We start from the raw sequence: 22283 nt of genomic DNA on the forward strand, positions 1-22283 counted from the left end.
TAGTTAATTAAAAAAAGCTTGCTTGTTCATAAATCAACTCAATCGTTTTCCTCATTCCTAAGCTTGCGCTTCTATCAGGCTTCTTGAGATAATTCTTCTCTCAATTAAGCAGCTTGGCAAACTGCCCATCCTCTCAGTATGTTCAAGATCAGCTTTCTGGGATGCTGACAGCTTTGTGACTGAATTGTTTAATTCCTCCTTTGTGCTGCTTAACCAGCATGCTGAAAGCAGCGTCTTTAAATACGTATGTCTGTGTGCAGTGACCCTAGGCAAACTAATGAGAAATGGATGTAAGCATGTGAGACTAATGATTAGAACAAGGCATGTAAGGAACTGCAGAGCTCTCTTGCTCTTTCTGTAGATGCCTTGCACAAAGCTTGGTGACAGCCTGCCCTAATGAGCTCTGTTGTCTGTCTGCCTTGCCCTTTACTAGCTGGCCAGCAGCAAGCTCTGCTTCCAGATATACACTGATACGGATCATCTTACGTTGTTGTGGGGTCTAGGAGAAGGGGTGCCAAAAAGGCAGCCCCTCCTTATTTCTGAATATGCAGATGCTGCTGCCGAAGGCTCATTGCTCTAGTGAAAGGTTCATTTCTGTGAATCTTTTCATTGTACCTTTTTTTTTCTTTCATTTGTCCTTTCCTCCCATAGAAATTGGGCATTAACAAAACTGATCCTACGTCTTTGACAATGGAAGAAGTAAACTTATTTGTGAGATTGGACATTGACCCAGGCACCATAACATGGCAAAGAGGTACAAGAGCAATTAAATGAAAGAATTATTAAGAAACAAAACGTGTCAAAAGAGAGGTTTGCAAGTGCAGCAGGAACTGTGTTTCCTGGGAAAATGGGAAAGAGGGCAGGGCTGGCCTCTCCGTCTGCGTGTATGGTGGGATAGATGCCTGCAGCTGGGATCCCATTTCTAAGGGTCTGATGCAGGGGCTTGAATCTGCTCTGAATTCACAACGATTAAGGTTTCACTAATTGGTGCAAGTTTGTGTTTCTGGATTTGTCAGTCACTGAGGGAGTTGAGTTTGGCAACTGTAGCCAACAGCCTTTTTACCTGACTGAGAAAGTTCTGTGAGCAAGGAGAGGGTTCTGGGATTAAACTCAGTTTTAATCTGCCCACTTGCTCTGCTGGGGACTGATAGCAAATAAAGGCCAGATTTTTAAAAGGTTTTTAAAAGATGCCTAAAGGTAAGATCAGTCTCTGGTCTGGCAGATTTAATATTTCACTAGCAAAAGAAATTTCAAATCTGGACATTTTTTCTGATTTAGACCCCGAGAGTGTTGCTTTTTCTTCTTTTTATTAAAATACAGCGTGAAATGTATTCTCCAAAACTTGCTTCATAACCTGTAATGGGGCTAAAGTAGTCTGCCTCATGGGAAATATTTTATAAAATACTTAGTATTTTTCAAGCAGATATTAAGAAACGGCAAATTTAAGCCGGTATTTGATAGTTTTTGTTTCCAAGGTAATTTGAGTTAATGGGGCTGGGTGAAACTATTCTTACTAAATGGTAGAATCTGACCATTTTATCACTTAACTTATAAAATGATAATTTTATTTCTTTTTGGCTGTAATAATTTCCTGATTTCACATTGTCTGATGATGTTGAAAAAGCAATTGGAATAATACTAGCATCTCTGCTTTTCAGAGAGGCTTTGGACTTATGGTTAATGTATGCAAAGGGAGGTAGACTCCCTCTGGATGCAGTGCAGGGTCTGCACGGGACTGTGGGTATCTTAACTTCGTTGCAGTTCGGTTTTGGGGAAGAATCATGTTGAGTAGCACTTGCCATTCTCGAGGAGAGGATGGTATCTCAAACTGCCATCGTCTCTTCATAGGTGATCTAGCTAAGTGTTTGTCATAGAGCATAGATGCGACTTATGACTTGCAACATGACTTCTCATCTTTCCCTCTGCATTCCTTGCAGTACTGGATACAAATGACAGGTTCCTTAGGAAAATCACTATTGGACAGTCTCCAACAGAAAAAGGCTTCTCACGAATGGTACTTGTTCCCTTTTTTTGCATGTTTTAAAAAGTACTTTGAAAAATGTGGTCCTAAAACAAGTCTCTGTAACTCCAAGTATTTCCATCTTTTACCAGTACCTTGTAAAAGACAAAGCAGAAAGTCCCTTCAGCCAAGCAGTTAAATTCGCTACCGGTGCAGTGTTTATTTTTATTGTCTGTTCCCTCCTTCCCTGTTCTTTCCTGAATGTTGGCTTCCCAAACTGGGACGACTATGGCATAATAACAGTGGTACCCAAATGCCCTCTGTAAATAGGATGCATGGCAATGGCTAATCTTCACCCCTGCAGATGCTTTGGGTGGGATGTATCTGGCCAAAACTAGACACACCATCTGAGCTTGTTGCCTAGATTCATTATATAATCAATAGAGTAAAATAGGCAATCTGGGCTGTGGCTCCTCTCATCCCTTAAGTAACTATCAAATTAATAGTTCAAATGAATTGTGCTCAGAAAAGCCTTTCTATTGACTTGAAATGTCCCTAGGGTGCTTAGCTTCGATGGAAGTGTCTGTGTTATATCAGATGAATTCTACCCTTCATTTCCTATAGAATCTTTTTTTTTTTGTCATTTACTGTACTGTTTAGTGATAGTCAGATGAGTTAGTAAGCTCAGTCTTCAAAAATATAATTTATTACTGTTAAGTGTTCTTACATGAATCACTAATGTATGTGCCAGGAGAGAGTCATGTAATATCAGTGGAATAAGTAGCTTTACTTAATTTTGCAGAAAAAAATCCAGTTTAAAATGGCCAAATCAAATGAAGTATGTTCTGAGAGTAATGCTTCGGATTTCTTTTATATTTGTATGGGGGGGGGGGGGGTGTTTTTGTTGTTATGATAGTGATGATTGGTCTTGTTTCAAGAATTTAGCGGAGGTAAGGATTGCTGCTACGGAATTTTAATGAGTTCACGTTCTGTATTCATCTCTTGCAGGCTCAGTTTGACATCACGGTGAGCAGTGAAATCATGGCAGTCCTAGCGCTCTCTGATGGGCTGGATGATATGAAAAAGCGACTGGGCAGAATGGTAGTAGCTTCCAGCAAGAGAGGAGAACCAGTTACAGCAGATGACCTTGTAAGAGAGTCATTCAGTTCTTAAATGCTAACTTTTTCCTATTACTTCTGAAAGTCCTTGGACTAAAAAGCATAGACAGTTCTGTACAGAAAAGACCGTAGCATATTAGCGTATAGAAGAACAAAGATGAAATTTAACCCCTGGAGTTAATGAAGGTTTTTTACTTCAGTGTGGCTAGCAGCTTACCCAGAGAGTGTGTGTATGCAAGTGACCTGGGCAGGAGCAAAGGGTCCTGTGTCATGTGCCGTGTGTCAAGTTGAAGCTAGCACCATAGGAATTAATGGGGAAATACATGGCGGCTTCTAGATAAAAAGCATATTTACGAATCAGAAGAACTCAAAATGCATCCTGCTGGCCATCCTGTTTCTCAGGCTCCCCGGAGTGAGGAAAACGTTGAGCAGGAGCAAAACCTCATGCAAATTTAATTACAGATTATGAAATATCTTATTCTGGGAGACTGTGAACGCTATAAAAGCCAAACCCTTTGCAAAAAGTGCAAGGTCTCTATAGTGCAGCCTTTGATGAGGGGCACAAATCCTTTATTTCCACTGCATGAAATGCTGACTGTAGTAGCACTGGTGATGTCTATTGCCAGTATGTAAAGCAGTTGCATTCTGCAGCACTGTCTTGCAGCTGTCCATACAATAAGTATTAGTACAGTTCTTGGCATGTTTGTGGAGTGTGTCAACTAGCACGCTCCCAAATGGTGCTTCAGTGTGGTTTCAGGGGAATAGCCTGTGCCCCAGACACTTCTTCCAGTAAATGCTTTGAAGATGGCAACCCTGTCTGGAGAAGGGAAGGAGCATCGAGCCCTGTATGTGAACTGTGCCCTGCCACTTGGCCTCAAGACAGAGAACAGGCTCAGGACTGTTACACTAGTCAATAGAGATATGATATTGATGCTTACTGCTGTCCTGTATAGTAGGTATTTCACAGCCTGCTTTGCAAAAGACAAGAGTATTACAAATTTGCATGATGTGGTGTTAATGAGGTTTGTCTTGCATTTTCTGAATGAGCCTTTCCAGTGGGATAGAAGAATCCACAAGGTGGGTGTCCTGACCTGTGTTTCCAGCAAGGTGGGACACAGCACTAAGGCTTACCCAGCTCTTGCTGTGGGGTTTTTTGTTTTCTTGTGTGTCTGGGGTTTTTTTTGTTTGTTTGTTTTACTTCCTCCCAGGATAAGCCTAAGAAACAGTAGATTAGCAATGTGGCCTGACTCTGGCCTTGCAGGAAAAGGGCTATGCTGGGAACCATTTATCTGTAAATGTCCTTATGTGAGACATTTGTCGGGAATGAGGGAGGGTGTGTGCCAAATTTCTGTAGGCAGCTTTGAGATTTTAATTCCTACTGCTACCTGAGTTAAACTGTGTTCTGGAAAACAGGAGTCTCTCCTGCTGCCCAGCAGCAGTGGAGGCAGATGGTGCTTGGGTAGGGAGTTGTTTTGAGTTTTCTCTAGAGTCCAGGTGATAGAAGTCTTTCATCTCAAGATTTTTTTTTTACCTTTTTTTTTTTTTTTTTAAATCTAACTATATTTAATTTTGTCCACTGCAACTGCAGAATGGAGGATGGTATCAGACCTGTCCCACAGGTTTTCTTGAATGTTATATGTTTGCACTGATGGTGGCTATTGGCTTGCATCATTAGGACTGTGTTACATGCTCCTCATGCAGGCAGAAATGTCGTGATTGCGGAGACCAGACTGGCACAATAAGATATCTGGGTCCTTCTGCTGTGATATAACCAGTCTCATGAGTGTGCTACCACGAAGCCCAAAGAAACAGGGAAGAAACGTGGAATCAAAAACTGACTACAGTTTTTTAGAGATGGGATGTATTGAAGTGCAACTGAATGACACAGGCCTGAAATGTCACCATGGAAATCTTGCTCTGTGGTTTTCATTATTCTGGAGATGACTGAAGTTTAAAGCTTATCCATTAAATGTTAAATAAGCTTTCATGTGGCAAGATTGAAACTAATGAGACAAAGCAGTGAATGTCTTTTAAAAAAAAAAAATCTTTTGTATAATTGAGTGCTGCAATCCAATTGAAATTAAAAGGGAAGAAAAAGAAATGAAGGTTCAAGGTTTTCATAACTGCTGTGAACATTTGGCTCAGTACCCATGATAGCAATTCTAGTTACTTTTGCAAGTGTTGGGTAACAGCCAGTTTGGTTTCTACTGGACTGTGTCAATCACAAGGATGACCAAACCCTCATTTTCTCTTCCCAAAGCAGATGTGGATAAAATCACAAGTTTTCACTTTGCGGGAAGGAGAATTGCGGCAGGGTACATTGCTGCACCTCAGAGGAAGCATGGCCTCCAGTGTTTGCCTTTCATGATGTCAGCCTGGTGTTTCTCATGAGCACAGAGGTTCACTTTAAAAGTTATTTCTGCACGAGAGACTTGGCTGGGATGTAGCAGCTTGTTATGATGTTTTAAGGCCAATATGTAGAGCCTAGTTGCTGAAATGAGGAAGGAAAAAAGTCCCAAGACAAGCCTACCTGCAAAACCCAAGAACATTGACATAGGTGTAACTTTAAACTTCTTAGTGTGTTTAGATACTGCAAAAGACAGACAGTAATGCTACAGTTGAGATATCAGGGTGATGAGTGTGGTCCAGTATGTCAACATGTATAGGAACTGTCCTGAAAAACCCCCTGCTTTGTGCCACTAAATGGGCTACAGTGAACCATGTGTACCTAAGGGTTACTCTCTCGCTGCCACTGTTTACTAACCTTGCTATAGCATTGAAACAGCGATTCACTGCAAAGGGCTGGCCAAGCAAGGTCACAACCAAGAGGCTGCCCCCAGCAGAAATCACAGATCCTCTTACAAGGATGTAAAGGTCATCCATTCTGCCTTGCCCTGGCTAGAGTTAGATATAGCTAGAACAACTGCTGGTTCTGGTCCTGAAAGCTCACCAGGACAAAAGCAGAGCCTTGACACTGCGTGGGAACTGTCTTAAGGTCTTGCTACATCTGGAAACTGATTGCCCTTTTTTTTTTTTTTTTTTTTTTTTTTTTTTTAGGGAGTGACTGGTGCTCTGGCTGTCTTGATGAAAGATGCTATTAAACCAAACCTCATGCAGACACTAGAGGTGAGCACAGATGATTTGCTGTATGTGCGTTCTCAGAGCCAAGAAGCAACTGGCTTAGTTCATTCATCACAATCAGCGTGGGCTTACTCAGCTTAGAGCTGGAGGTTTACTGTGGTTTCCTACCTGAGGTTCAGGGCTAGGGGAGGAGGCTGGCTTCTTTCTAGGTCTGCCCGAGGAAATGCACTAAACTTTGCTGTGTCTCTGTTCTGTTCTCTTTAATGCCAGGAAGCGTTTGGGGACTCTAAATGGTGTGGATGCAGAATGGCAAAGAGTTGCTGGGATTTAGCCATCCTTTTCCTAAACGAATTAATATCTCCACTTGTGCAGATTATTATAATCCTGTTTGCCCTGTAGTCCTTATTACTGATAACAAATGTTTGATCAGAAGGCTTTAAGATCTGTCTTCTAAAAGCATTTTTCTTTACCTTCAGGTACCATAGTACTTAGCTCCTGAAATGCTGCAGATTTGCTAAACTGTACCCTCTGATTTTCTCTTTCTCTCTCTTTCCCACCCCCACTCACCCCCTTTTCTAGGGAACACCAGTGTTTGTTCATGCTGGACCTTTTGCCAATATTGCACATGGGAATTCTTCAGTGTTGGCAGACAAAATAGCACTGAAGCTTGTGGGTAAAGAAGGATTTGTTGGTAAGTGGGGGGGGTGTTTTTTTGCTTTTTGCTTGTTTGTTCTGCAGGGAGGGATCTGCCTTTTTTATTGTGACTGTCTTTGGTTTTTTTGTCTTGGAAGAAGCTTCCGATTTATATAATCAGAGCATGATTTCTCCACCCAGCAACCTCTCACAAGCTTCTTTTCTTTTAATTCCTACTCTAGTTACAGAAGCAGGATTTGGTGCAGACATAGGCATGGAGAAATTCTTTAATATTAAGTGCCGCTATTCTGGTCTCCGGCCTCATGTGGTGGTGTTGGTTGCTACTGTCCGAGCTCTGAAAATGCATGGAGGAGGGCCTGCAGTAAGTACTAGGCAGGGTTTTCTTTAGGCCTGCGGGGCTGTTACTGTTGTTCTGATCCAATCGCTTAAAGCCCTGTAGGGTTTGATCTGCTTGTAATTAATTGTCTTGAGATTTGCAGTTGTAAAATGAATCCATATGTCCCTGTTGCTTGTAAGCTGCTTCACTGTCGTATGTTATAGGTACATACCTGCTTGTTTTATTGTCCTAATGAAGTGCTTGTGTGCTGGGGCACTTGTGATATTACCACAGTCAGTCATTTGTTGTATTGTGAGTGCATCTTGCAGTCTTTTATTTTTCGTTTTATTTTTTTCTTAGAAAAAAAGGATCAGCCTAGAGTAGAATGTTGTATCTTGATGCCATTTAATAAGAATCAAGCATGAATTGCTGTCATGGATAAAAGTCTTACGGCATTCCATCTTTTTTTCCTTTTTTTCCCAGGTCACTGCTGGGGTACCCTTACCGAAGGAGTACATGGAAGAGGTAACCTTCTTTAGCTGTTGTGACAGTTGACCAACTAACTGCGGTCATGACACAATATCGTCATGCAGTGCACGCCTGGATAGCTAGTGTGTGTCATTTCTTTAGCTGCCAGGGAAATGCTTCCTCGTACAAGCTGTAATGTTCTTTTTTTTTTTTTTTTTTTTTATGATGTTACTTTGGCTCTGCTCTTTCAAGCATTTATTGTACTTGACCTAGCCAGTATTCAGAGCCTTTTCGTTTCTCCTGAGCTCATGCAATTGTCTGTGCGCTCAATTTTTCATAGTAATATCTACTCTCTGTCTCCTGACCCTCTCAGTATGGAGTAATTTCTTGGCTGAAATATTGTCTCTGAAAACATTCAGAGTGCCTCTCTAATTACTCTCTTCTTAGCAGCAGCAGTTTCTGTTTTTATTCGCCCCTCTCCTTTGTAAGCAGAGAGGAAAATGAACTAAAGTCTCAGCTTCTATCCTTGTGCCTTGAATGGTTGTGTATACTTAGGTAATTGGTTTGGCTCTCTTTACAGTGCTGCAGCTTTTTCACTTGTGGAGCTTCTGTATGAATTATTCTTTGCATAGGAAGGGGTGAAATGTCTGGATTTCCATCAATAGTCTCTGATGCTGCAAAATGTAAATATGTGTAAACAGAAAGCTGTTGCCACAGACTTCAAACAAGTGTCATGAACTTCACTGCTAACGATATTTAATACATAGAGGAACGTGTCAGAGAGGAAAATGAGGCTTTACTGTGGGGAGTTAATGAGCATGGGTATTGGCTTACTAAGAGTAACAAAAAAAAAAAAAGCCGCGATAAATCAAGTGATTTCTCTTACCTTGGCTTGGCACCTGAAACCAGTGATCATTAGAAGTAGTCATTCCTTTTCCTGGCTTCCATCCAAGCGCATGCACTGGTCTGGACCGTTCAGAAAGCAGCACTGGGGATTTGCCTTTGTGGTTTCATTCCCATTTTGACATTTTTATCATTAGCTGTGGACGTAGTGGATTTGGAACAAAAGTTTCACTGCCCCTGATAAAATGTGCTTCCTGCTTGCTGTCTTCTTTACAGAATCTTCAACTGTTGGCAAAAGGCTGTAGTAACCTAAACAAGCAAATCCAAAATGCACGGATGTTTGGTGTCCCAGTAGTAGTGGCTGTCAATGCTTTCAAGTAAGTGTGCTGGGACATGGAAGTGATGCATGGGAATAAAATTGTGGCACTTCATATGCTGTGTTTATACACAGAGTTATAAAACTCTTGTTTTCAGTGCTGTCGATGTGTTGTTTGCAGCATTTTGCATTGTTGGAAGATGCTGAATAAATAGGGGAGCTCCGCTTAGTCATTTCAAATGCATTCCTTAGTTTAAATTATCTTAGGATTTTATGATCTGTGACTATTACCTACCATCACTTACATCCTGACTGGCCAAATTACTGTGGACAAAAGGTGCCTGTGATGATGTAGAATCTAAGCTCGTAATAGATGGTGAGCTGCTTGTGCTGTCAGCCACACTGTGCTCAGTGGTCTGCTGTATGGAATAATTATGCCCCGCTAAGACGCATTGTGGGCTCTGCATGTTCTGCTGCACAGGAAATAGAATCTGTGTGTGGTCTTTTTATGCAAGCAGAAGGGCTTTGAACCGGTGTGTTAAAGCTGATGCCAGCTGAAGCGGAGTAGCCAGCTAAGGGTTCTTCATCTGAAGTAAATCCATATTGGCTGATTTAGAGAAATTGTGGTTTTTAGCTTGTTGGGTGCACATGATATAGCACCTCTAAATCAGCAATACTAACGCCTTTTTGAGTTTGCTTCTGAAAACAGGAGTTGCATTGCCGATACAGGACAGATACAACAGAAAGCCTGGAACGCTGTTCTGTCAGTAGTCATGGGTTTGTGCATGTAGTTCCAGAGCTCCCTGTTGCTGTCTTTTCCTCTGTGGAGTAGCTTCCTTCACCAAGGTGGAGAAGGCTGTGGTGGATAGCCCCTCAGCAGCTTCCTGATGGCTGGATTCTGATTTTGGACAGCTTCTGGGTGTTGTCAATAAGAGTGAAAAATGGTTAGAGCAAACAGTTAATATACTGTGTGTGCGTTCTGGTACAAATGCGCAAACTTTTCTCCTTACAGAACAGATACAAAGGCTGAACTGGCCCTTGTAGTACAACTGGCAAAGGAAGCGGGAGCGTTCGATGCTGTGGAGTGCACTCACTGGGCAGAGGGAGGTAAAGGAGCGGTTGCACTGGCCCAAGCTGTTCAGAGAGCATCGCAGGCACCCAGCAACTTCAGGTTCCTCTATAATGTGGAGGTAAGAACTTGCAGTATTACAGAGGTACTTTGTTTGTAAGGTGGAGATCAGTTGGTTCCACTAGCTTCAGTTGCTGAAGGCTGCTCTGAGAAATTGAGAAGAAATTTGGTTTTAGAACATAACATTTATTCCACCAGTCTGAAAGACCTAGTTAGTCAGTTCTTGTTGTTTTGACTGCCAAGTGAAATACCGTTTACTTTTGACACCGAGAGATGCTGCTGTGACTCTGCTAGAGATGACAAACAGGTTTCTGCCATGGCAGCCATGTTCCTGGGTAGGGGGAAGTTTATCTCATGAACTTGAGATGTGCATTCCTGAAGAGCGTGGACTGGAACAAGCCTGACCAAACCTGTTACCTACCGCAGAGCTTCTGGGTGCACTTGTTGCTCAGGATGGGAATCTATACAACAGGCTATGGAACAGAATTTGTCCATTTTTAACTTTTTTTTTTTCCTTTGCAAGTAAGTCGAACTATAGGTTGGGGTGGAAGAGAGTGTGTGTGTGTGTATTTCTAATGGCTTTGTACTTAAGCAAATTTGGCAGATGACTTGGAGGTAATGAAGTCACTGTTAGTTCCCAGGTTATGGCCTGAATCCTCCTTTAATAGCAAGCATGTATCCAAGAACCTAATGAGGTACAGAGCTATGTCATTATATCTATTTTAGCTCTTTAACAGATGGTTTCCATTTTTCTTTTTTAACCTGTTTTATTTGTGCTTTTATTTAACCATTAACTTGTATCCCTCCAATTATTTTTGTCCGCTTTTTGACTTAGACTTGAGAAAGAATAAAGATGTCTCTTTTGCAGCTGGGGTAATTAACATGCAAGCACAGCTTATAAGAGATACTGTTGTGTATCTCTGTTTCTGACTGTAGTAAACTAGTTTTGCCCTCTTACCAAGAGAAACAACTGCAACAAGATAAATGAAACCTGTTCTGAAAACCCTCAAATTACTGTATAGCTTTGTTCTACAGCAAATGGGAATAGCTCTAGTATCTGCAGATGGGCATTGCACAACATGTATGAAGGACTGTGAAGCTGCTGTGAGATTACAGCTCTTTGTAGTTTGGCCACACTGACTTGCCTGTCTTTTTTTTTTTTTTTTTCCTAGCTCCCTGTTGTAGAGAAGATCAGGCTTATTGCACGGCAGATCTATGGGGCCAGTGACATTGAGCTACTTCCAGAAGCACAGGAGAAAGTTGCCTTGTACACTAAGCAAGTGAGTCTTACACGTCACCTGATACCAATGGTGCTTTTCATTTGAAATGTTGATATTGAACAGTGGTGTTCAAACTGTGTGTGAAGGGAATCATTACCCAAACCATGTCCTTGTCCAGGACTCTGGATGCTGGTACGGCAGAGGAGGAAGAGGAGGTGGTATGGGGAGGGAGAAACTGGCCCTGGCTTCTAGTGGAGAAGACAGAACTCATCTGGCCCAGAAGCACATCTATGATAGTGTATGAGGAGAGAAGAGCAGGAAGATTCAGTGATCTTTCTCTACTGTCCTCTCCAGTCCTTCAGCAATTTGGGAATTAGGGAACTACAAGTGGCCGGACTGGTGCTAAATAGTCTCTGATGATTTTTTTTTTTTTTTTTTTAAAAAAATCTTGTGCCACTGAGTTGTCTAATCAGTTTTTGAACCCATATGGATTTTTGACCATCACAATTATGTTGGGGAAAGAGTTCCACAGGTGACATGATACTACTTGTGGAAAAAACATCTACTTTTATAAGTTTTGAACCCAGCATCTGGCTGTTGTGTTGCTTCTACTCTTCTCTAGCGTGATGTTCTTGTGAATTTACCTGCTTCTGCATTAATGAAGGTCCATAAAGCGCTTTGAAGAGAAGAGCAATGTGAGAACTAGCCACTCTTTGTTTACAGTGTCCTCAAATAATTTTGCTTTTGCAGCCTATTTACTACTGGCATATATAGTTTCTCGCTTTCATGTTTCTTGTATATTCCTTTACAAGTCTATCAAAATACCATAGCCATGTAATTGCTACTTCCTTACGACCTGCAATTATATTGATCAAACATTTCTAATTAACTGACCTCAGCTGAACAAGAACTTTAGTTGTGAGCTGTTTAAATTAACATTTTGGAAAGAGAGTAAAAAATAAATTAGCTATCAAGGTTGTATATCTAACACTTCCATACCATTTAATTTTTTCCTCACTTGGATGTGCTGGGGGCCCGGTGGTTCTTTCTTTAATACTTAGCAGGGGGTAGGGAGAGACTTTAAAAGAGAAGGAATGGGGATGCAGAATGGTCAATGGATCTGACAGGCTGTGAACGAAGCAGTTGGTGAGGAGTAAAATGTCCTGATAAAATGTCCCATGTCTGCAGAGAATGGCGGAATAGAGCAGTTACATTTGTGTACTGGAAAGGTTACTGGTTTTTCACTTACTTCTCTCTTCTTTCTCTCTCTCTTTTCATTGCCTTTCCCAGGGATTTGGAAACCTGCCAATCTGCATGGCTAAAACTCACTTATCATTGTCTCATGACCCTGAACAAAAAGGAGCACCTACGGGTTTTATTCTGCCAATCCGAGACATTCGGGCCAGTGTTGGTGCTGGATTCCTGTATCCACTAGTAGGAACGGTACGTGATTGAGTGAAATCCTCAACTGTGGGGCGAGGAAAAAAACTTCATGTGTGTTCCAGTAAGCAGTTACAAAAGATATCTTAAATTAGGGTAGTCCTTGTCATTTACAGATGGTGTTTTAACAGTCCAGTGTATTAGATGGCCTTAATAGGTTTTTTCAGGGGGAAGAGGGAAGCTAAAATAGACCATCTGGCCATTTGAATACTTAGCAACCCCCCGGTGTACTCCTCAGGTTCCACATCTCTGTCTTCCTGGATTTTGAGGAAAGGGCGAGCTCTCTAGCTAATGAATTCTGGGAACTGCAGTAGTCCAGTAGAGGGGATGGGAGAAGTCCTTGGCCCACCTAATTGCCATTGCAACTTTGCATTCCTGATGAAAGCACTTTGCAGTATTGCAGGTGAAGCCTGTACACCTGCAGATCAGGGTAGAACAAGACAACTCCTCCAAAGCTTACAAAGCAAACAACTCCTGATGAGACACCTCCAAAGTGAAGCTGACCTGTGCTGTTAGTCATTTGTCAGTCTCCCCTCCCATTTGGTTCTCATGGTTTTGCTGACCATCTGTTTGCTGTTCAGCCTGCATCAGTTCCAACAATTCGTTTCACTATGCCCTTGAGTTTTTAGTTTCTGTTCTTTGACATGATTGGCATAATGTCGGCTGAGAGAAGAGAGAGTAGCTACAATGGAAACAGGATCCTGGAATAGCTTTGATCTGAATTGCCTGGCAGAAGCAGGAGCTACCTGCAGAATGAGCTAACGTTCAGGTTTGCATCCAAAGAAAGAATGTTAGGATGAAAGGACCCACTGGAAATTTTATCTGGGGAATCTCTTCTGGGCAAAAGTTAAATAAATTGTTAGATTATTTTAGGGGATGGAGCAGTTGGAGCAAGCAGCTCTGTCTATTTCTTATTTTGGGGGCCTGAACCTCTTTCTGGAGTCTTCATGGCAACATGTTTGTTTTAATAAGCTTTCAAAAGCATTAGGGGTGCATGGCTCAGATGATGAAATTTACTGATTTATGAGTTGGATCCCTTCTTCCTTCAAATACTAGCTAGAGCCAAATATTGGATATCTTCTTTTAATTCTTTTTTTTTTTTTTTTTTTTTTTTAAAAAAAGGTAGGTAACGGTTTCCAGATTACCCAACATAAATAAAATAACCACATCCTGATTAAAGTCTGGCTCATCCATCTTTTTAGAGAGTAATGTGTGTTTTGGGATAAAATAAAAGATAGCATGCTTGTTCCTGTTATTAATGGCATTTTTTTGCAAGCCAAGATTTAATCCAAACAATGATTTTTTTTTTTTTAATTTTTTTTTATAAGCACTGGAGAAGGAAAGGGTACACAGCATTAATGAGCTACACAAGAGAAAGATGTTTTCAGACATTAAAACTAACATTTTGACTCTCTTTCTGATGTCTTCAGTTTCTATGAAGTTGAACTCTTTCCTTTCTGCTCCATTCCCAGATTCCTAATGTTTTCTTGGACAGGTAGTAAATCGTGGTGTTAATTCTGCCAGTAAGTCTTCTGGTTAGCGACATGAAGATCACTTTTCTGTGGTGTCTACAAAGCCAGGGAAGGGATGTCCTTTCGAGAAGCAATCCCCAGGGCATTTTGAAACAGATTACTATTTTAAACCCATTCAGCAGGAGGTGTGTTAGCCTCAAAATAAATTTTTGGCAGCAGCCATTGAACTGTGAGCTGAAAATGCAGCAAATATGTAACTCTATGCAGAAGCTGATATGAGAAATTTGAGGTGAACTTAGTCACCGGTGCATGTATATTCTTGTTATCAGAAGTTAATCACAAAGGTATGTCACATTTTATTTTTTCTCAGCTTCCGAGTTTTGGGTTTTTCCCTTTCTGGCTCAAAGTTGAAGCTGTTATACTCTAATGAAATACTTTGAGGTTTTAAAGGAAATATAATTTCAAAGATTACCTAGATTTAACTTTGAGCATGAAAGATAATGAAAGTGAAATAAATCATTGGACTCAAATTGGTTGGGTTTCTTTTCTGGTGCTGCTGATGAACTGGAAACAAATTATTTATTCAGCTCTGTTTGTTTAGTTCCTAAATAGCATTTTTTTGGAAGTTCCACAAGTGCAGTAAATAATACATTCTTAGTTGGTATTGGTTTTGTTTGAAATCTTGTAAGGGGATTGATGATATCCACGTGGTCTAATTTTTTCATGTAAGTAAGTAGTGGGAATTGCCCTGTGTTCTTTTTCAGCACATGTGATATTGAAGGGGAGGAGGATAATGCAGGCAAAGTTCATTTCTTCAGCTCTGAAAATAACTGAGTGCATTAAACATTGTAGACACTTGTACAGAAAATGAGTAGCCTGAATGGAAGTTATCCTGTACTGCATAGAAATTCAGGGTTTAAGCAGACTGGCTTTAAGAAATAGATAGCAGAGTAGCCGCTGTGGGCTGCCCTATGGGTCGGAAAGAAGGAAAATTGATCATTCCTTTCAAAATAGAAAGTGCAAGAAATAGTAAAGTCAGGCCCATCTTCAGCAATATGGCACCTCCTACTCTATTGAATGTCACTGTCTCAGCGCCTGCTGTGGCCCTCTGAATCTGTAGGTGGAGATCTGCAAAGCTCTATGATTCTTCAGTGATACATAAATAAATAGGAAGTTTCTTGCTCTGTGTGACCAGAGACTGGCAGTGACTGGTGAAAACAGGAAAACCCTTCCAGGCACTTGGGATCTCTTAATGCCTTGGCTCTTGAGAGCAAAATATTCATACAACTAAACACAAAGACAAGGAATGAGGGTCTTCTCTGTAGTCCCCCTGTTCTCTGTCTGGGAAAGCAGCAGCTCTGTCAAAAAGCTAGTGCAGTCCTAGAATTCATTACAAAGGGTAGGCTTGAAGTGATTTTTTTTTTACCTCCGCACAAGCCATGCAAGGCCTGCAGTGGTACGGTACATATGGGACTGGTGTTAGCGCTTGTAAACAGCTTAGGAAAATGGGATGGGACTCCAGAAGCTCCCTGAACAGTTTTGAGAATTGCAGAAAATGCCTAACCAATAGAGCTTTCCCTCCTTGCTCCTTAGCTTATTATCAAAAGGAAGAATGGGAGGTGATTTGATTAGTGTGCAAAACACTTGCTCAGGGAGAAAATACCGGGTTGCCAAAGAGATCTTTAATTTAATGGAGACAGGCATAACATAATTGTGAAGCTGAGGCCAGATGATGCAGATAGAAAATGAGACCTTGAATTTTTTATTAAAGGGGTTAATGACCACTGGCACAAACTACCAAGCATGGCCACAAGTTGCCTGCCTTTGTAGAGCATCCATGTTTAGCCTACGTGTGCTGCTGGGCTAAAGGCTGAGTTAGGGAAGGGGAAATCCTGTCAGCTGCATTAGTAAATCAGGCCAAGTGTAGTCCCCGCCGGCCTTGCGTTCTGTGGCTCTGAAACTGGGTGCGTGGCAGTGGGACAACTGGAGAGGACTGGCCTGAGGCAGGCATAGTGCTGGCAGCTGTTTTGCTAGCTTCAGTTCTGCCACTGCACAGCTCTTCTGACTTGAATGCCTCGGAAATGTTCCAGTCAGGAGAACAGACCTCTCCGTCTCTATTTAAGCTTTATCCCACTTAAAACAAACAAACAAAAAAAACCCCCCAAAAAAACAAAAAAAACCCCAAACAAACAAACAAAACCCCCCAAAAACTAAACTCTCTTCTCAACAATAATTATTCCTAATTATTTAACACTTCTTGTTCTAGACTCTTAAAGAATTGTAATCAACTGAGACTTTACAGTCGGCAAAGTTGCATTAAAACATGTAGCCTCCTTTTAATAACCAGGAAGCTGCCACAAGTAATTATTGTCTCACCACAGCAAAGCCCATGAATGCTCCTCTAACAGTTAACTGGTCAGCTGGATATCTAAGTGGTTTGCCAAATCTTGGGCTCAGTCACTGGCAAAGGCAGAAGCCAAATTAAATCCTCATCGTAAAAACAAAAACCTCAGATCTGTCTGCTGAGCCGGGAGTTCCTGATTCTCACGGAATGCTTCAAAATGGCTACATGACCATCATCCAACTAGTATGCACGCGTGCAAGGAGCTGCATCAGCTGTTGCCATCGTAATCTTCAGCAGTGATTTAGTATTATATCTTCTGCACGAAACTATGCTGCTTCCATTGTAACGTTTTGTCTTTCGTTGTCCAGATGAGCACTATGCCAGGACTCCCTACAAGACCCTGTTTCTATGATATAGACTTGGACCCGGTGTCAGGAGAAGTACATGGGCTCTTTTGAAAGGAATTATTAACCAAAGGTAGGTGCCGTCTTGAAGGCTTTCAATATTTGGGCTTTATTTCTCATCTTGAGATAATGGAGTTAATCCAATCTCACATTATGCCGTATGTTTCCAAATGACATTTGATTATAATTCAGCCTGAAAGTTGCCTGCAGTACTATGTAACAGTAATTAAATTTATTTTTCTTTTTAGCTCCCAGAAGAGCACCTGATGAGTCATGTAAACAGAACTATGCCCTGATTTTTTGTTTTAAGTCAAAACAAGATATGACTGAGAATATAGTGCACCAAGTGACTGGAAGGAGGAGTGCTAAAGAATCAGCCACTTAGATTTAATCCGTAATAATTTTTAAACTGCTGTGTTCCAAGCTAGTTGACACTGAGCATATAAAGCATACTTCGTCTGCAAACCATCCTGCTTCATAATTGTAACTGAAGCAGAATACAGAAGCTTGGGTTTAGTGACCTCTCTTGATTCGGTGACATGATTTTAATAATTAAAAATCCTAAAGGTGGAGCTGTTTGAAACAGTCTTGAGGCTTGATTGTCTTAACCATGGGGTGTTTGTAGCATATATTATCTTTGAAAGTCTTGTACACTGCATATTCCTATTTGCCATACTGAATTCTGCGTTCTACTTCTCGCACTATGGGAGAAACCGCTGTGCTCTGAAACTGCACCGATGTCATTTCAAAGAGGGAGCAAGGAGAACCCCCTTTGCTTCTCATCTCCCTCCAGAAGCGCTTACCCTGGCTTCTGCTGTGAATTATTCCTGCAGGCACCTGAGCCACATCAATTTTCCCTTTTAGAAAGCCCATCTGTGACTACTATATTCTACTGTTAATGGAAATTGAACCTCTGGATATCAGATCTGTAGGGACTGGATCTCTGGCCTGTATCTGTGGCTTCTACCAAATGTGTCTTTTGGACCATTTTATGCTTCAACAATAAGTACAGTTAGGCTGTTGATAAGCCTTGTTTCCTAAGGTACCTCTTGGTGAACAGAGACAATGTGACTAGTGATCGAATTGTTCGTAGCAAGTTTTGTCAGCAGGCCAAAAATCATTTTGTAACATAAAAATGTAGTTGCTGCCAATTTTTTAACTAATACAAATAAACTGGTGAATACTTCAAGTGATTTTGGGGTTTTTGATGTATGCACTGAGATTACTGAAGTAGAACTTATTTCTATGATTAACTGTACGCAGCAGCAATCCTGGTATTGACAAGTAGAAGTGATTATTGCAGTAATAAGTTGCCTGCAATGCACCACTGTGTGCGCGTTTAATCTTGTTTCCTTTCCTAGATGATGTGTGTCATCTATAGGAAATAAACCACCTGAGTTATTCTGTGGATTTGGGATACTTGCAGTTGACTGCGAAAGATCTGAATTAAGACTTGCAAGGCCCATCTGCTTGCATCAGAACTGAATCTAAAAACATTCCGATTTTGGTGAGAACTGGGAGAATCAGGCTGTAGGTGTGCACCGATGTAAGGGCACAGCTGTAGTACACAATACTGTGTATATATATGGAGACAGAGAGAGATCTGTATCTCTCCAGTTATTCAGTAGGGGAGAATAATTAAATAAAAATTACCTGGTTGTCACAGAAGCAAAGAGAGAATAGCTTAAATCGTCATAAGAGCATATTTGAGATGCATTCACAGCCTCCTAAAATTTTCTTTTCAATGGTATTCAGCTGGGGATTTGTTGGCAGCCAGGTTTGCCACTTGCAGGGGGCCAGAAGGGGGGTTCCCCAGTTGCTGCCCCAGACCCCGTGCCTGGCTGCAAGCGCCTCTTCGCCGGCAGCACCTCGGCCGAGCCGTCCCTCGAAGCAGGTTGCCAGCGCTGATGCTGCCAAGTCTGCTGTCAGTTCCTACATTTAATCTTCCCTGCTACACTGCTTTCCCGCAAGTGCTCTGTGTTCCACCTTCATTTTATGCTTATGAAAGATGGGAAAAGTGCAAATTTATGCTAAGATTAGCCTCCTTTTAGTTTAGCATGAGATCATAGACATGTGCTTGAGAGAGATGGTTCAAGAGGTTGCTAGTCCACCTCCTGCAGCCAGGCAAAGCAGCGGCTCGGGCATGCAACTGCTGAAGGGTTTGCTACGCGCCGGGGGACTGGAAGCAACAAAGCATAAGGGCCAAAAAAAAAGCCCCAAGCAGCTCTCTAAGTTAGTGGAGAAGCTTTTCTAACCTGCACTTTAAACCTACTGGGCTGTGAGATCTCCAGTCTCCCAACTCTAGGTCTTGCGGGGCAGGTTCATAAATAGGTTGGTTTTTCTTAACTCTCTCCTTTGTAACTAAGTATGCCAGCTAGTTCTTGCCCTATCAAATAAGACACAAAGGACACTTAATCTCTTCTAACTAAATATTGGAAGGTTGTCTTCTCTTCCCGTTGCCTAGAGAAAAAACTAATTACATAGGGATTTGTTCTCTGTGGGCTATTTGTGGGCCCAGAGCCCTTGGCTGGTGCTATGGCCATCCGTTCCCCGAGCCGCGCTCTAATGACAGTCCTGCATCATGTCATGTAAGAAATAACACAGATTTTTGAGGGGACAAAAGGAGAAAGTGTTGCTTGGCTGGCTTGCTGCGCTTCAGTGTGGGCCCAGAAAGAAAACCGGAGCCTACAGCTGGGCCGGGATCTTCTTTCAAGCTTATCCATCTTCAGACCAGATCCTCTGCTTGCCGCAGACCCTGACGTTTATTTCCCTCGCGCCATAGCCTTCGGTGCTACCGTCGTCCCCTGGAGCAGCAGGAATAATTGAATTCCATGTGAGGTGTTTCTGAATGGGATTGATGAGAACCTGCCTCCTTCACGCCGCCCCCGAGGCAGCGCGCGCACGTGAGCCACCCTCCCCACCGCTGCCTGCCTTCTTCCCTCCTGCCTCCGACTGCAGCCAGGGAAAATCTTGTGCTGAGGAGCCTTGCTCGGCTTTAATGCAGAAGTGGATCCTAATTAGAACCCACCGCCCACCCCGGGGAGAGAAGCTGTTTCCAAATGAAGGTTATGCTGAGTGAACGCGAGCAAACGCATCTCATAGGGGAGCTTTTAAAAAGGCAATTCCTTGTGGTTGCTTGATCCACTTTTCTGCCCTACTGGCTGAAATTTCAGCCAAAAGAACCCATTTTGTACCTTTTTTCCCATAAAGAAGCTGGGGGGGGCATGTGTATTTTTCGAAGGCTGGCCTACGCTGGAAGCCACTTGCAGGTTCAAAGTACGCAGCTATGTGCAAACATGCTGTGAAGTAGTTAATGTCCTTAAAACGTTTGTGGGCGTCAGTCAGCTCCCCGTGGAGATGAATGGGGACATTCAGGCATCTCGAGCTATAGTTTTGTGTAGTTCATCAGCTGCACTTGGTAGTCCTTTTTCCGGAGGCCCTACCATTAATCATAACAGCTGGAGATGCAATTTTTTTAAAGTTAGATCTCAGCTGCTTTGGAGAAAAAGTGTTTATCTGAAAGAGGCACTTTCTCTGGTATTTTGGGCGAGGATTAGTTTAAACCCAAGAACCGGCTGTCCTTACCACCACCTCTGATGGTGTAGCTCCTGCAGTGACCCAAGCAGTGTGTGCGTAAAGCTGCAAAGGTTTCAGGTGGGAGAAAAAAAAGAGCTGCCGACAGCGAGACCCCCTTTCTTCCTTCCCATACAGCCAGGGAAATGCCAGCGCTCCCTTCTCTCCCGGGCCTGCGTCCGCTCTCTTAGAGCGCACCTTGCTGCCCTTGGCATCCAAATTGAAAACCAGGCTGAGCAGGACCTTTGCCTTGAGTGTAGTTTGTGGTTTGAGCGTCTGCTGCTGCTCTGTGCAACCCAGGAGGGGAAGAAAGGTTACTCTGCAAGAGGGAGAGGGACCCTGCCCCACCAGGGGGGACTGCTGCCTGTCCCGAAGGGGGGGATGCCCCTCTGCAAGAGGGGAGGGATGCTACCCCGCAAGCAGGGAGAGATGCTGCCTTGGGAAGAGGGGTGCTGCCCGGCGAGAAGAGGGGGTGCTACCCCGTAAGGGATGCACAAAGGACGGGATGCTGCACTGCAAACAGGGAGCGATGCTTTCCCGGAGGAGGAGGGACGCTGCCCCGCACGCAGGGCCGGGCCGGGGTCCCGGCGCCCCCTCCGCCGCCCCGCGCTGCCCGGAGGCTGCCGGCAGGTGCGGGCAGAGCCGCCCCGGGGGCGGGGGCGGGCCGGGGGCTGGCGGCGGGGGGCGGGGGGCTGCCGGCAGCGCCCTCCCCGCCGGCCCGGGGGGCGCGGCTGCGGCGGGAGGGAGGCGGCGGCAGCGCAGCCGCTGCGCGGAGCGGCGCGGAGCGGGGCCGGGCCGGGCCGGGCCGCAGGTGAGGGCGAGGAGCGGCGCGGGGCGGCGGGGGCGGGCAGGGCCGCGGGGGAGGCGACACGCGTGGGGTTCCCGGCTCGGCCTCCGCAGCCGCCGCCGCTGCCCGAGGAGCCCCCCCGTCCCCTCGGAGGGGCCCGGCTGGCGGGGGGCGCCCCTCGCCCGGGGCCGGGGGCACCGGTGGGGGAGCGGCGGCGCCGGGCGGCTCCCGCGAACGCCCCCGAACTTCCCGCGGCTGCGGCGGCTGCGGCGGAGCCGGGCTGCGGGCTCCGCGCCCCGCTCCGGGCACCGGCAGCTGCGGGCTTCGCTCTCACACGCGCCCCTGTCAGCCTCGCTCCTTTTGCCCTACAAAATTAAAATAAATTTGAAAAAAAAAAAATTCAAAAAACCCACCCAAATCTGCTCCGCGGGGGAGCGCGCCCCGCCGGAGCCCCCGGTTTAATCACCTTACTACTTAAAAGCAGAGTACAAAATCCCGTGTAAGGGATCCCCTGGAGCCACGGAGCCAGTCCCAGAGAAGTTGGGCTGTTTGCGGCGACACATTTTGCGTCTTCATATCCAAAAATGTTCCGATGATGTTTTGAGGCAGCGCTTTTTTTTTTTTTTTAAAGGGTGACATATACCTTACAATATCATATATTTGATGAGCACATGCGGTGTTAATTGAGGTTGCCATGGAAGGCATGCACGTAGTATAAATAAGCTGCCTTCTTCCCATGTGATTTCGCTTTTGTATTCCACAAGCCTCCTTTTTGTATTCTGTGTTTTTGCATATTGTCATATGGTGCATTAAAGATAAAAATATCTGCTGTCTCAGGGTGTAATTTCCCTAGCTGGAACTATGAGTGCATATGGAGTAGTGGGGAAAAGATGTAGCTAACCGTAGGAGAAGAAAATACATAGGTGTGCGTGCATAATATGTATTTGCCATTATATGGGCAATTAAAAAAAAAAAAATCCCCTTTTACCACACAAAATAGCAAAATAGTATTTTCTGTGGTGGAAGGTCACTGGGTTGACATCTTGGTGGCCTTATTTTGCCTTTGGATATTGATGCTAATTAGTGGAAAAAACTGCTGTGGTGCCTCCAGAGGTAGAACTGCTTTTCCAGCCCTGGTCTGCCTCTCAAAGTAAAAGA

General features: G+C 43.6%; 1 protein-coding gene across 1 annotated transcript in view; it reads left to right on the top strand.

Moving 5' to 3' along the window:
* The window catches only part of MTHFD1 (methylenetetrahydrofolate dehydrogenase, cyclohydrolase and formyltetrahydrofolate synthetase 1), a 43103-nt gene extending 25873 nt beyond the window's left edge, over window positions 1–17230 (top strand). The window contains exons 16-28 of the mRNA XM_082317339.1: window positions 652–754; window positions 1938–2014; window positions 2969–3109; window positions 6136–6204; window positions 6739–6850; window positions 7035–7174; window positions 7613–7654; window positions 8717–8817; window positions 9769–9946; window positions 11058–11165; window positions 12396–12548; window positions 16730–16838; window positions 17014–17230. Of these exons, the coding sequence (XP_082173465.1) occupies window positions 652–754; window positions 1938–2014; window positions 2969–3109; window positions 6136–6204; window positions 6739–6850; window positions 7035–7174; window positions 7613–7654; window positions 8717–8817; window positions 9769–9946; window positions 11058–11165; window positions 12396–12548; window positions 16730–16819 (1314 nt within the window). The 3' untranslated portion in view covers window positions 16820–16838; window positions 17014–17230. The remainder of the gene's footprint in view (window positions 1–651; window positions 755–1937; window positions 2015–2968; window positions 3110–6135; window positions 6205–6738; window positions 6851–7034; window positions 7175–7612; window positions 7655–8716; window positions 8818–9768; window positions 9947–11057; window positions 11166–12395; window positions 12549–16729; window positions 16839–17013) is intronic.
* The last annotated feature ends 5053 nt before the right edge of the window (window positions 17231–22283 follow it).

This window comes from Platalea leucorodia (genome assembly GCF_965183815.1).
Source record: "Platalea leucorodia genome assembly, chromosome: 7".
NCBI lineage: Eukaryota > Metazoa > Chordata > Aves > Pelecaniformes > Threskiornithidae > Platalea > Platalea leucorodia.